The sequence below is a fragment of the Eucalyptus grandis genome, chromosome 7 (genome assembly GCF_016545825.1).
Source record: "Eucalyptus grandis isolate ANBG69807.140 chromosome 7, ASM1654582v1, whole genome shotgun sequence".
Classification (NCBI taxonomy): Eukaryota; Viridiplantae; Streptophyta; class Magnoliopsida; order Myrtales; family Myrtaceae; genus Eucalyptus; species Eucalyptus grandis.
In genome coordinates, this window is record NC_052618.1 from 32,362,821 (window position 1) to 32,377,806 (window position 14,986).

The 14,986-nt window shown below is 37.7% G+C and overlaps 1 protein-coding gene across 1 annotated transcript; it reads left to right on the forward strand.

Annotated features, from left to right (window-relative positions):
* Positions 1-1,157: 1,157 nt before the first annotated feature.
* Positions 1,158-1,925, forward strand: LOC104454942 (UPF0496 protein At4g34320). Its single transcript, XM_039317740.1, has 2 exons — positions 1,158-1,412; positions 1,632-1,925. The coding sequence occupies exons 1-2, from the start codon at positions 1,158-1,160 to the stop codon at positions 1,923-1,925; spliced, it is 549 nt and encodes a 182-aa protein (XP_039173674.1).
* The last annotated feature ends 13,061 nt before the right edge of the window (positions 1,926-14,986 follow it).

Genomic DNA, 14,986 nt, shown 5'->3' on the forward strand with positions numbered 1-14,986 from the left:
TAATTCTTAATATAAATTAAATAGGATCTTAATCTAATTAGGTAATTTTCATATTTCACCTAATTTCGAATTTCATAAAAAAAAAACATAAAAAATGCCATAGGTTGATTTGTCTTTATTTTTTAGGATAAAAAATGTATTCTTTTAGGAAAAAGAAAAATTGTCATATGCACGTCATTAGGGTTAGAATTCATTGAGATGCATGACATTTATTATTTTTGCTAGGCCATTCAAATTACATGTTATTAGAATTAGGTCATTTAGTTAATATTGCATTGCATATTGCATGATTTTCATTAAAAAGTGAAAACAAAATAAAAATTGTGTGTTAATTAGAAACCATATCTAGGGTTGTTGATGTGGATTTTAATTTAACATTGCAGATGCTTTCGTTGCTTTGAGGTAAGTCCTGCAATTTATTCATTTGCTTTCTTGAGTGTTAAATTGGTGGTTTGTGCACCTGCATGGTCACCTCACATGTTAGGAAAATAGATTTAAAATCAATCCAAACTGCTTGCCAAACATTTATTAAAATAAAAAGAAAGGTACCGAAAGGGCGTTAGAGAATTTTAGCGTAACCAAGTCCCCGTACCCATAGTCTCTGGTTCGTAGGAGTAAAATAATTCTCCCATTATTTTACTTGGGTTTCTAATCGACCCACCAAAAATAGATTAGTGGCGACTCCTAATTGAAAATCAATTGCATGTTAAGAACTTAAACTTAAGTCGCGAATTGGTATGGGCTTGGGAGAGCCCGAGTTAAGTCTAGGCTTAACAATCCATTAGCCAAACCCTAGGTGGTTCATGCCTCGAAAAAAATTGGGTCGCGACAAGTATATTGATTCTTGCTCACTGTTTTCATTTATTGGCTAACTCATTCAGTCTCCCTATTTTCTCCGTGCATTTGCATTCAACTTCATATCCTAACATGCCAATGAGATTGAGTTGATACCTAGAGTTTGATATCCTAACATTACAAGGTTAAGTTGGTGTGAACTATGCATGCTTTTCTGTTTCGCGAGAAACTGATGCAAAGACCTCGGATAAATTTAGTTACTCAAAATCTTGGAGGAACTGACAAAATTCAAGGAGACCGGAGACCCTTTCACCAGGGAGTTCTTTGAGCTCTTTCAGACAATTTACAAGCTACAGAAGTCCATGCTCAAGAAGTTGTGGATCAAGAAGAAGAAGATTGAGAAGAAGCTTAAGAGCATACAGATGTGGAGGAAAATCTCAAGCATGATACCGGTTGCAACTTTCGCAGCCATTCTAATCTATTCTGTCACAACTGCTACGGTGGCTTCTCCGCCAGTTGTTGCTGCCCTAGCAGCTGCAACCGCCATGGATGTGATTGGCAAGTGGATTGACTCCCTTTGGAGGAATTGTGAAGAAGCACTGAAGAGACGGGAGGAGGTGATCACCTTGATGCAGTGCTAGTGAGTGCTAAACCAAGTCAAAGCTTTTTGTCCATTGAGGTCTTTGCATCTAACATAATGAACATCGTGAGGCTGGCTTGATTTTTAAGTAGCTACAATGATGCGAAAAATGTCTAGGAGTCCAAAATGCAAGAAAGTCTGAAGGAGAAGTCACCATGATTACATGAATAATTTCTCACAACTAAAATCTCTACAGGCCGGCATCTTTGTTGCTCTCAAGGACCTGGATAAAATGAGAATTACGATTGACCCTTTGGAGGTACAGATTAAGAGCCTCTTGCAGAAAGCTGATTTTCCAATTGAGGCGGGAGCAGAGGCAGTAAAGCTCGGAATAGCAGACATTAAGAAGAAGCTGAGAGACTTCATGAAGGACGCCAAAGGACTGGGAAAAGATGTCAATATGTGCAGCTGCAATATCCAGAGATCAAGGCTAGTGGTGCTTCAGAGGATTATAAAGCCTCCTACCAATTGCAATGGTGCCCCAATGTAGCTATAGAGAATTGTTGCTATGTCTTTTTCTTCCTGCGAGGGATGTGTGGTGGACCTCCATTTGCCTTGCTTTCTCTCTTCAATAAAGCGGAAGACATCAACATTTGGCATTCGATTTGTTGAATAATCATTATTAAAAGCAGCTTTCAAATATAAAGGCCTTTATCAGCTTTGGACAGGAATTTTTTCAATCCCTAATTGATGTTAAGGACGAAAGTACAACCTTTTCACATTTTACTTTCCTACGAAATGCTGAAAAACTATCCATCCAAGCTGGATTGGCTGACATATGATAGTTGAAGGCGGTCACTCTTACAATCATTGACGTGTCCCTTCTAATAACAACCTTCCAGGGATTATATGTTGCCAAAGATACTTTCCTTGTTGATCTTAAAGTCGGAGCTAAGATTATAAATCCATGAGCCTAACTAAGTTGCATTAACAACTGCAACCATGTGGCACATCAAAACCTATGATGAAACTCTCTCTTGTTGCACTGCTAAATAGATAGATCTTTGCAGGTTTGATGGACAATTGAAAGTACAGGATAGGATGGAAAGTCCTCAATATTCAAAATTAAGTAATAATCCCTTGTTTTGGTTGCTCGTGTATAGTTCCATATGCTGATTAAACAAGTTCAGATCACTGACATAAAACTGACCTGTTATATGGAAACGGTATGGTTCAGGTTCTTCCGAAAAGCAGAAGTTAGTAGCTAGGAAAGAATAGTTAAATTTTCATTGAATCGTGTTTAGAGCTCATTATGTTCATGAGAAATGTCTGACTATGAGAAAAGATGAAAGCTGCATAAGCCAAATGGAAGACCAGACAGCAGTAACTCAGAAAAACGAATCATCTATATGAAGAAAACATACCCTGTCAATGTGCCTCATTAGTAAAAGAGTACTCCTGAATAAAACTAATCAGTAAATCCAGTCATCTAGAGACAAATTTAATGTTGACAATAATTAATGGAGGAAGAAATTGCAGATGTTGATTTTTCCTAATCAATACTTGGCAAAATTGCAAGTAATGACAGCTTTCCCAGAGCCAGCAATTGGCCTTGGGTGGATATTAAAATAGGTTGCAGATGCCAGGTATCACAAATGGAAGAAAAAAATGAGATATGTACATATGCCAGTCAAGAAGATAACTCCAAGAGCAAGCAAAAGGCAATTCACCATCAAGAGAGCTCCTTTTCTGCTCCTGGATTAGGAAAATGGCCCTTAGAATGGAAGTTGGAGAGCAACTGATTCTTGAAGCAGAAGGTGTCCATCAGCAAAGAGGTGACTTCATTTTCGGATGTGGGGATGTCATCGAGGCAGACATGTCCCACTTGCACATGAACTTCTGCGGGGTCCACGCCAAACGCTTTGTCCATGAAAGATGGACAATGCTACTTGTAGCCAATGGTCACATTATAAACTGCAATATAGGAAAGAAGCTCACTCAAGCTGGAAGGGACAACAGACAGGACTTCCACTAGTCATTGATATTGTAAATACCTAGTAGTACTTTTTTGTCTTTCTTTCCCTCAAACGAGATTTGCCACTGTTTTTGTTTCAATTCAGCCCAATATATAGGGACTACAATTTATGGATGTTCTCTTCAGTATCAGAAGAATTCAAGACCATTTTATCCCCTATATTATTCCCTAAAGGAGAAAACTGTAATTTCATTTTCCGTATATTCCATAGGACAATTCATATTTTGAGAAATAGCAGGACTTACCGCCTCATTTATCATGTCAAATCTTGAACCAACTGCCTATTCAGATATAGCTTCTCAAGTTCCATATGGAATGAATTTTCTTCAGCATTAGAAAGTTTGATTCGGAGGAATCCTGGTAACAAATGATACCGACCAAAATTGTACTATGGGATCAATTTATGTGGAACCTTCGAGGTCCATATTGGATACCTCCATTAGATTTATAAACCGCCCACTCCCTCAGTCAAAACAGATGCAAAATTAAGACAACCCGAACCTAGGGACGCCCGTGACTCCTCCAAGCATCTATAAAACCCCTTTGTCTTTGGAAGCGGAACATCTTTTAGGGTTGGTAGGCCATTTTCAGGAGCATATTTTTTTACTTCAAAGACACTTCTACTCACTGCAGTTCACATTTTAAGCTCAATCTACCAGGCATATAGGGATAGAGAAAAAACAGAATGATCATATATCAGAAGGTAGAATGTAAGATCCATTAACCAGATGAATAACAAGGCATCTTGTCAATATTTGTTGTGAGGTACTCACAATGCACATATGGTCCTAATGAGCTATATCATTTCATTTCAGGAGTGCCTGATAACAAGTAACGTTTTAGGAGTACTGAATTTGGAACAGAATTATTGGGATTTTTAATGTCACCTCATTTTAATCTTCTCAGATACGAGATCTTTATCACAGGCCAGAAAAGGGAACAAATCCTTTAATTATCTCTTCAAGTACAATCAAAACAATTCATGAATACACGAATATGTTGTTTACATGACTCGACTAAAAGGTGATACTGTTAAGGGGTATATTGATCAGCTCACTTACCAGGCTCGGTGGAATGATGCAGAGGGTATTGGCAACAGAGGAAATTATGGACTGATTTGGCGGCCAATCTAATTGTCTCATAGCCTATCAAGTTGTTTTGAGCACAATCATTTGGGTGATAACATACAAAACCAGAAGAGTTGGGACCTCCTTCATACATGGACCAGAATTCAGAAAACATCTCGAAGTTACTCTTCTTTTGCTGGATAAAAGATACACTACTATGGGGGCACCAAGGGGGCTGCAAACCTATATTAAACGTAAACTCATATAACCAAAAAGAGCTTGCTTACAGGTTAAACCATCAACGACGTCAATCCAAGCATTTGCTTGCACAAGTTTCCACTATACCAAAAAATGTGACATCTTTCAGCAATCCTCAATAATCACCAAAAACAGGCATCTTCATTCCTTGTGCTCTCTTCTTAGGTTCTTTCCAAATCAACCAAGAACCAGGGGGCCCTGCAATTCGATAATTCATGCTCAATGGATCCTCCGATCATGTATCCCAAGTTAGCCTGATGAAAGCATAAGAGGCCACCCAAAAAAGTCAGTCCAGGAACAACGAAGGAGAATATGATTCGCCATCTCTGCCTCCGGACTCAGAAGGAAGTGCCTATCGGCCCACACTTTGCCTCTAATGCAAATTTATTAAGGAGGGAATATGTTCCAAGTTGCTTTTCTAAGCAACAAAAATAAACACATAAGTAGTCGTTGTTTTCACATTCAAACTCTCCTCGGAAACACGTCTCTGGCTTCATGAACTTTCTATACTAACAAACTGCAATGAAATTTCACAGAAAAATTTCCACGTTTACAACTATTCAAACACGAAGAATCAGCAGAATTGAGAGAATTCTTTTGAATTATACAGCAAATCAGAAAACATTAGCAAAAGTTTCAAGTTCCAGGTTGTGGATTTGTCCCGAAAAATCAACTTCCCAAGTGATTCTCCCATCAGTGGACCGATACCATTCCAACACAAGGGCCTCCTTGTTCCTTGGCACAGTAAAGGTTCAGGAAACGATCTCAGAGAGGGGTATACCTACGCATGTCAAACCATTAACGTGCCTTCCCACTTTTGGAGATGCATGAAGAAGAAAGTCACTTCACCTGTCTCTAATCTGCCTAGAGATACTTACACCATAAGTGGCTCTTCTATTTCCAGAAATTCATCCAATTTCTCCAAAGCAACTTTTTATTTGTTACAAGTACAATTGTTTTCTTCCGCTGGAACTTTTTGAATTCTATCCCCACCTAACAAAATTTCAGGGGATAAGTCCAATGTAGTCTTTGTTTAACTTTTTGAATACCGTAAGTTGCACCATTAAGGGCGCGCACGTGCTGCGCCTTCCCAAATCGAGACATAGATTTGGAGTATTTTTAATAGAGAATATGGGTAAATTTCAAAGAAGAGGATATGTGCTCATAAATATAGAAGATTTGTGAGGTAACCGTGCGAAGATTTTGAAATTTAGTCATTAATTTTGTATAACATTTTACTTATTCTATAATGAAATGAAATTTTGGTCATGTGAAAATTTGATTTGAAAGTTGGCTTTAATATAATGTACATACTGGCCTAATCTAAAGAGAAAAGATCAAGTAATTATACTAATGAACAAAAATGAGCCCATTATCAATTGGGGAAAAGTACCAAAAAAGTTCTAAACCTATTACAATGGTATTAATTCAGTCGTAAATCTTTGAATTGGACCAATTCAATTCTAAATATTTTCACATTGGTACCAATTCAGTCCATCCGACCAATTTTGGCCGATCGATATTGACGTGGACGCCGGTTGTTTGCCTAACACTAACGTGACAATTTTTAATTAATTTTTTTTTTTTTTTATTTTTTTATTAATTTCTTTTTCTTTTTCTTTTTCTTTTTCTTTTTCCTTTTTTCCTTTTTCTTTATTTTTGTTCTTTCTTCCTCCATGGAATTTGCCCATAGTGGTCGGCAAGGCTCTGGCAAGGGCTGTGAAGCCTTTACTGGTGGCCAGTGAGGGTTGCGGCCCTCGCCTAGGGCCATGGGCGAGGTGGCTTCACCCAGATTTGGGTGAGGCCAACCTCACCCTAGCCTTGCCTAGTGGCAGACGAGCCTCACTGAAGCCTCATTGGCCAATGCAAGGAAAGTCCATAGAGGAAAAAGAGAAAAAAGAAAAGGAAAAGATAAGATAAAGAAAAAAAATTCAAAAAAAAAAAAAGACGGCAACTCCGCCCGATCAAACAAAGTGAATTTGTACCAATATAAAAAGGTTTAAGACTGAATTGATATTAATATAATAGGTTTATGACTTTTTTAGTACTTTTCTTGAATAATAGAGATACTCTTACTCGACGGACTAAAATGGCCACCATCAATTTTTTCTTATCATATGTGATAGCCAACATGGCAAAAGAGTGCTTATGCTGACATGGCATTTTGTATTAGTGAATTTCAAAAATTATTATCAAGGGTTCTAAATTCAAAATAAAATATCTTTTGTTCAAGAATAAAAGGAATAAAAAGAGCATTGAAGGGGAAGGTGTTGTGGCTGGCATTGGTCGCCGATGCCATCATCGCATTTGGCATTGACCATAGCAAAAGCGAGCGCACTTGGAGCGCTTGTTGACTCTAGTGCCCGGCATTGTCGTCGGTTGTCTGCAGAGGTTGGAGGAGAGACGTGGTGGTGGAGGAGGGAGGTTGAGTTAGAACTCTATGTTCAGACGGTGAGTCGACGAGAGAGGCGGCGGAGTAGGTGTACCAGGTTGGACGCAAGAAATGAATCGTGAGAAGGTAGCCTCCAACAAAAGGAGCTTCGATTTGATTGAAAAAATCCTTTTGCGACAGCCTTAAAGAGCATATTGTAATCAATGGTCTATAATCATTATATAAAATATAAAGTTCTAAGTTTAAATCGAAATCACATACCCGGTCTAACTAATCGCAGTCTTTGAACCAATCAATACACAAGAATCCCCATGACTCCGGGACTAGATCTTCCTCTACTTTTCCTCTCTTAGAGGATCTCGATAGATAATGTGATATATGGCCCATTAATTCAATCCATATTTTGTTAGGCAAGCCCATAGTCCAAGCCTTCAGATCAGCCATTTTCCTTCTCCTTCAACTAGTTGTGCAAGTGAGAAAATAAGTCAAAGACGACAAAAACAAGAAGAAAAAGAAGGGTTAGTCTGTGAAGAAGAAAAGAGGAAAAAGAAGGAAAGTGGAAAAATCTTTGCGCGTTCGCGATACGAAGCCGATTGAATTTTGTCTTGCAATACCGGCTAAGTATTTGAACCTATTATTCTTTTAATTGAAGGAATCGTCGAAATTATGATATGAAATTCGGATTTATATCAGTTCTGAGTTGCTGCATTTGATTGAGAAGTTGCCGGGCTGTGCATATATATAGAAATGATAGTCTGGGATGTTTTTGAACAGTAGGATTTGACGGATATCAATTTAGGGTTACAGTTTGATTGGAGTGAATTTTTAAAGTTCTGTGGGCGCTATTGGACAGTTTTTATTTCTGTTGTTTGTAATGATTTTCCCCCAACTCCAACCGCATTTTCAATCGACGAAGCTGGGGGTCTTGTAGTACGATGAATAGACTTTCTATTGACTATAAGTTTATTTGAAATAGGGTTTAGTAGAGGAAGTTATGGTGCAGATGAATTCAGCGTGCAAATTGCGCATAGTGGATAGCAATGGGTATTTGCTATGGGCGAGCTTTTTGTTGGTGCGTAGATGTCATTTTATCAACGAATGGGCATAGTGTAGTCAAGTCTTTCTTTTGAATATTAGTTTACTCAATTTTTTACATCATTTTTTATTAATTGTTAAGAATTTAAGTATGTCAGCTCGAACAACCACTATAGATTGATTTTTGGCCTTCCTAGGTGAATAACTATCTCTTCTTTGAATTTGTAAATTTATATTTCGAAAAATGTATAGATTAGATATGTCATGAGTTAAGAAATAATATTTTTATTATTTGAAATGGGAAGTTATCTTTTGATTATAATTTAAACTCATTGCACCTTTTACAAAAGAAACACGAAAATCTCATGATTTTAATGTAATTTGTGAGAGGTGCTTTGAGATATATATAGAATCGTGAAAAGTCACATGATGTGGTTATTAGACTTGAGTTTTGAGATGGTTCCTGGTTTTGGTTGTGAATTACTAGAGATTGAGGTTAATGAATTATACTCACTATCTCTGTAAACCTATTGAGGGGTTTGTGGATATGTGCATACTAGTTTAAGATATGTTTGTGGGTTAAGCAACCAGCAATGTAAGTGGGGGTCTAGCAAAGGGCGGAATCTTGGTGACTTTAGGTGTGATCATAGTTAGATATTTGAGTATGAATTTGTTCAATGGGATGGACCATCAATGTGTGGATTGCTAGATTAATTAATGGATTAGACCATTGATAAATGAGTTGTTGAGATTAATCAATAGGCTGAATCATTATTTTTGTTGAAGTTGCGTCCTTTGGGTAAAAGGACGGTTATGTCATTGCTTCCATCCTTGTAGCATTATGGGTGTGACCGATAATCCTAAAAAGCTTCAAAATGAGGAAGGGAGACAAGATAATAGCCTATTTTATTATGCATTCTAATAGGTCCATTTCTCATTGGTCATTGTTAAAATACTGGCATACACTACCTCTCCAATAACAATATTATTGCTCCCAATGTGTGTTTGTGCCCAATATGATATGATTTTGTCCAAGTTTTCTAAAATTCATGAAGTTTGATCTAAAATTACCAATTGTTGAGTAAACATTGACTGGTGAGATACAAGATTGGAAACTTATGGTCTGCTTGATAACGTTTCTATTCTAGGGACAATTTCTTTTCAGACATAGTTTTTTTTTTTTTTTCTATTCCTAAAACAATTTCTGAGTAAAAGAATGGTTAACTACATAATGTTTCTATTCTCGAAATAAAAAAAGAATAGGAACATGTTTGGTACGACTAACAAATATTTTTGTAATGTAGAATTTCTTTTAATTTTTTAATATTTTTTTTTTTAGATTTTTCTTTATTTTCCCTCTCTTCTTCTTCTTCTTCCTCCTCCTCTAGCCGATGGTGGCCAGCAGGTAGAGCTTTTAGTTAAATGAGTCAAGTAAAAGTTAAATGTGGGTCATAAATGAGTCAAGTGAAGGTTAAATGTGAGTGATAAATGTGTCAAATGAAAGTTAAATGTCGATCATAAATGGGTATGAGAAAATAAAACACAAAAAGAAATGGATCTAAATGGGTTATTAAGAAACCCACTTTAAACCCATGGTCTTTTTTAACATTATAAAAATATTTTTTTCTTAAAAAAATCGAAATTATAATTATTTTTATATTTCAATTTTTTTCTTTTTTTCTTCATTCCTTAGCCGGCAACCGGCAAGGCGATAGCTAATTGCCAATCGGTGTCGGGCCGTGAGGCTCGAGCCTCGCCCGGTGTCGGGCGGGGCCTCGGCCTCGCTAGATCCGGCAAGACTCGAGCTCGCCGACGTCGGGCGAGGCCGAGCCTCGTTGGATTTGGCGAGACTCGAGGCCCCGTCGACGAAATCGAGCCTTGCCTCGAGCCTCGCCGACGATTGGAGAGGCTTAAGCCTTGCCAGATTTTGTGAGACTTGAGCTTGTCGCCTCGACCTCGACCAACACCGACGAGCTCTAGCGAGGCCCCGCCCATTGCCGGCGAGCTCAATCTTGCCTATGGCCGATCCCTGGCCATCGTCGAGGCCAGCAACCGGTCGAAGAAAAGAAAAAAAAAAAAAAAAAAAAGAAAAAGAAAAAATTAAAAATTAAAAATTATATTTTAAAAATAAAAATAATTAAAAATTAAAAATTCGATTTTTTAAAAAATGTTATAAAAATTTTGCACTAAATTTGTATTGCATAAAAATTGTTAAAAAATTTGTATTACATAAAATTTTTTAACAATACTTTTTTAATAAAAAATCATAAAAATGAGTTTTTTTAGGTTTAGTTAAAATTTTTTCATATTACAATTTTTGGTTATTCAATGGTTTGTTCACTTCAAATAAGAGAAACATGGGTCGGTCGGGTATGGGTTGCTTGATTTACACTACAATAATATGGATCAAAACGGGTTAAATGGATCAAATATGGGTCGACCCATTTTCGACTCGACCCACCCATTTGCCACATCTACCAATAGGGGTGGTGGGTGGCATTTGCCAGCGTCCGGCGGCCATAAGACAGGTGGGGGTGGGGGTGGTAGATGGTGAGTGGCGAGGAAAAAGAAGAAAAGAAAAAAAATGACTTATTTCTAGGAATTATTCCTAAAATCAAAAAGTTACTTTTTTCTTCTTATTATTTGTATTCCAAATCTATTCCTTGACTAACTTTTATATTTCGGTATGTAAAATTTAGTTTATGTTACCAAATGAATTTTTGTTCATTTTTTATTCTAAGAAACAAAAGAACATAAGTTTGGAGAAATAGGAATGTTATCAAACGGACCCTAATTTTAAATTTTAAAAAGTTCTCCTCTATAAAGCATGGACACATTTCAGGAGCTTCCGTGTCATTTCTGACACGTGTCGACATGTCCAACACGTTTGGAGACATGGTCAACATGTGTCAGATTTTCTAACACGTGGTCAACTCTTCCTAATACTTTTCCAACATGTGTGTCCGAGGCATGATGAGTTTCTAGGGCACTACAAGTGTGCAGGGAGAGAGAATTGTTGAAGAAGACAATAGAGGGTGGAGGCGAGGGCGAGAGCGAGGGTGAGGGAGCGGCCCCCGCCACCTCCCAACTTTTCCTTTTCTTCATTGCACTGCCCTTCCGGAGTGGAGGTGGGGCCATGAGCGACGACAAGGCTGCAACTACAAGGCAAGGTTGCAGTCGCGATGGAGGAAGGGCTAGAGGTGAGGTGACAAGCGATTGTGAGGCAACCAAGGGTAATGCGACGAGGAGGAAGAGGAGGAGGAGGTTTTGAGTTTCTTCCTCTTTTAATTTAGCAAGAAGAGTAGAAAATAAATTAAAAATGGGGTTTTTTTATGGGACCTAACGTACGATTTTTAAGAAAGGAAATAATAGCCTATCAGGGGTGGGGGAAAGAAAATTTTTTTTTTTTTTTTTTTTGGGGTGAAACGGTGGTTGGGGAAAAGAAATGAGAGAAATAATTTTTCTTTTTTGTTGGTTCCCGGGGGTGGGGGGAGAAGAAACCAGGGAAGGGGGCCTAACGCGGGGTTGGGGGAAATAAACGAGGGAAATAAATTTTTGGGGGAAGAAACGAGAGAAATTCATCACATTCGTACTATTTTGAGAAATTCTTTTTCGGCGACCTTTTTTATACTTCTTTGAACTTTTTCTTTTGGTTAGAGTACTTTTGAACTTGCGATTTAATATCTAGGGCAAGAAAAGTATAAAGTACAAAAAAAAGAGAGAGAAATAAAGAAGAGAAGAAAATGAGAAAAATGAATAAAAGAAAACGTGGGCATCTTCTGGGAAACGAGGGAATGATTTTTCTTATTTTTTTATCAAAAAATAAATAAGTGAGGCTAAAAAGTGATTTTGGAAAATACTGAATGTTAAATAATGATAAATTTTTGCTATTGTAAAAGATCATAGATTTATTTAAATAAATTGTCTCTTTTAATGATGTATCTACTAAATCAGGTGTCAACACTTGGCGACCTTGAAGTTATTAGATCTTCTAGTAACATTCAAATCCAACAAGAAGATTGGTTGAGCGATTCTTCTAAGGAAATATCCAACGGTTATCTTTGATACAAAGGATTATATAAAAAGATCAAGTTGCTAAAAAGGATATATAGAGATGAAATTCTTAAGTTTATAATTCCTAAGTTTTGAATAATCTTCAATCTTAAACATTCATCTCTGAAAGCTATACTATGTAATCTTTTAGAGGTTGAGAGTATGTGAGGAATTTGTCTCATGAATTTGAGTATTCATTACTCAAATCTAGTAACCTTTGATAGATTGATCTAGTGAAATCTAGCCAATCAATTGTTGGTGTGGGAGATTGTACGTAGGCCTACTAAAGCCAAACTACTATTATCGTTTGTGTGTAATTCTCTATTCCTTACTCTCTTTATTGTATTTGTCTTAAGGGTTATTTGCACACTGGTAAGATCTGACAATTATTTGAGTTCTGATCAAAAGTTGTTCTGTTACAAATTATTTTAAATTTTGTTTATTCTGCAAAATCACCTATTCACCCCCTCTAGATGGTTCATCTAGTCCTAATAGTAACAAAACATCTAAATGGAAAAAGTCAATAGCCATTGAGATTCGAACCCATAGAGACATAGCATTCTCTTTCTCTTCTTCTTCTATATCAAACGAAACTGGGTTCGTGTTAGCCATGTGCCCTGATAATCTCAACCTCCTGAAGATCTCGCCAAGCATCCCTTAAAATCCACTATGCATTTGGTGGGAGTTATCTCCAACGAGGAACTCATGAACTTCACCATCAAGTTCTACAACACTGCAACCGGGAAGCTTCTTCACGCCTCTGGACTTCATTACCTGCCGCACATGGCTCTCACCTTCCCAGCTTTTGTCTTCAGCGTGGATATTGGACGAAAGCACGAAAGCAACTCGACTCTTTGCTTCAAGCTCCAGCATCTTTCTTGAGGCAAGCTCGCCTATTTCCATATTCTTGTGAATTTCACATGCATTTAGTGAAGGTCCGCAAGCGCTGGCATGAGGCTTCAGTGGCATGTCATTGATGAAATTTAGGGCTTCATTTAAAGGGCCAGCTTGGCCATACAAATTAACCATGCAGCCATAATGCTCCAGGTCAGGCTGGATTCCGTACGACTCTGTCATTGAGCCAAAATGCTAACAGCCTTCCTCAACTAGTCCAACAACACTTCATTCGGGAGAAGCCCATCTTTCTTCATGAGCGGGAAAAGCTCGAGACATTTCCTTCCAGCTCCATTCATGGCACTACTCCATGTGTAAACGTTCCATTCTTTCATCCCCAGAAGATCTCCATGCCCTTATCCAAGTCATCACATTTGGCATGCACATCAATCAATGCAGTTCCTAACATCAACATCAATCTGAAGCCTGCCCTTTTCAACATATGCATAAGGTCACCTCCCTTGATCTAGTGCACATAATCGAGTGCACGCAGATAGAACCAGAACCATAGAAGGGTCATTGACCTTCACACTTTCCAGTTGATCTCATAGAACATATTCGAGGCCTGCCCCGATTCCCCACACAGGGCATTCCCTGCAATCATGGCATTCCAAGAAACAGTATCTCTCTCGGGCATTTCGTCAAAGAGCTGCTTAGCAAACGCGACGTCGCGATACTTGTTGGAAGCGCTCAGCATCGCCGTCTGACACACCGCATCATGATAAAAAAAACCCTTCCAAACACCCTATGACATGATTCTGAACTACCCATCCCGCATACACATTAATCAACCCACTCTTAAAATACGGGTCACTCTCGAACCCGTGTCTCATAAGCGCTCCGTAGACCGATTCCCCCACCCTGCGCGCACCCACGAGCCAAGAATTTAGAAGTGTAGTTGTCCAGCGACAAGCTGCAATGCCGATTCTTATTGAAAAATTGGTAGCTTTTCCGCGGGGATCAGGCTTTTGGAGTGGACTCTGATCAATGGAACTCAAGCTGAACATAGTCGGGTTCTCGAATCAGTCGAGGACCTGGTGAAGGTACTCGAGGTTCTCGGAGTTTCTCAGGGCGATGGACCCGACTATGTCGTCGTGACAATTTTTTTTCCTGCTCTTTAGATGAAAATCCTCCGACACGCCGACCAACTGTAGCAATTCCGAGATTGACAAGGGGTGCTTGTCTTTCGAAAAATTAACGATTAGGAAAATATTTTCCTTAAAATGATCATATTTATCACTAATATATATTAATAAACAATAAATATTTTCATTATTTATGAATATATTTAATTATTAATTATTGTCAATAATGAAGATATCTTTCATTGGCGAATTACTTTAAGGATAGGAACGATTATTTTTAGAGCATTGTTTTTCAACATGTTTATTTTTTGCGAAACAAATGGAGCATCTTTCTTTGTCTCTCATATGATCCAAGCTATAGATTTCATGTCTCACTTGATTTAAGACTGTTGGAATATATATTAATTACGAAGCATGACTTTTTGTTCTAGTCATACAAGTAGTAGTGTATAACGAGAATCAACAAAAAGGGCGAGAATAGAGGGGAAAAAAAATCTAAGGGCGCGTTTAGTAATCATTTTGTTCCGAAAAATAATTTTTAATCAGAAATGATTTTTTTGATTATATTCCCGGACAATTTCTGAGCAGAAGAACGCGCTTGGTAACTGTCCAAAATTTTTATTCCCGGGATTTAAATGCGTTTAGTAAGATTATTAAATTCTTTTGTTTCTTTTAATTTTTTAATATTTTTATTATATTTTTCTTGCTTTTATCTTTTCTTTTATCTTTTATCTTTTATCTTTTTCTCTTCTTCTTCCTTGTTGTGGCAAGTGATTGATTGGGCGAGGTTCA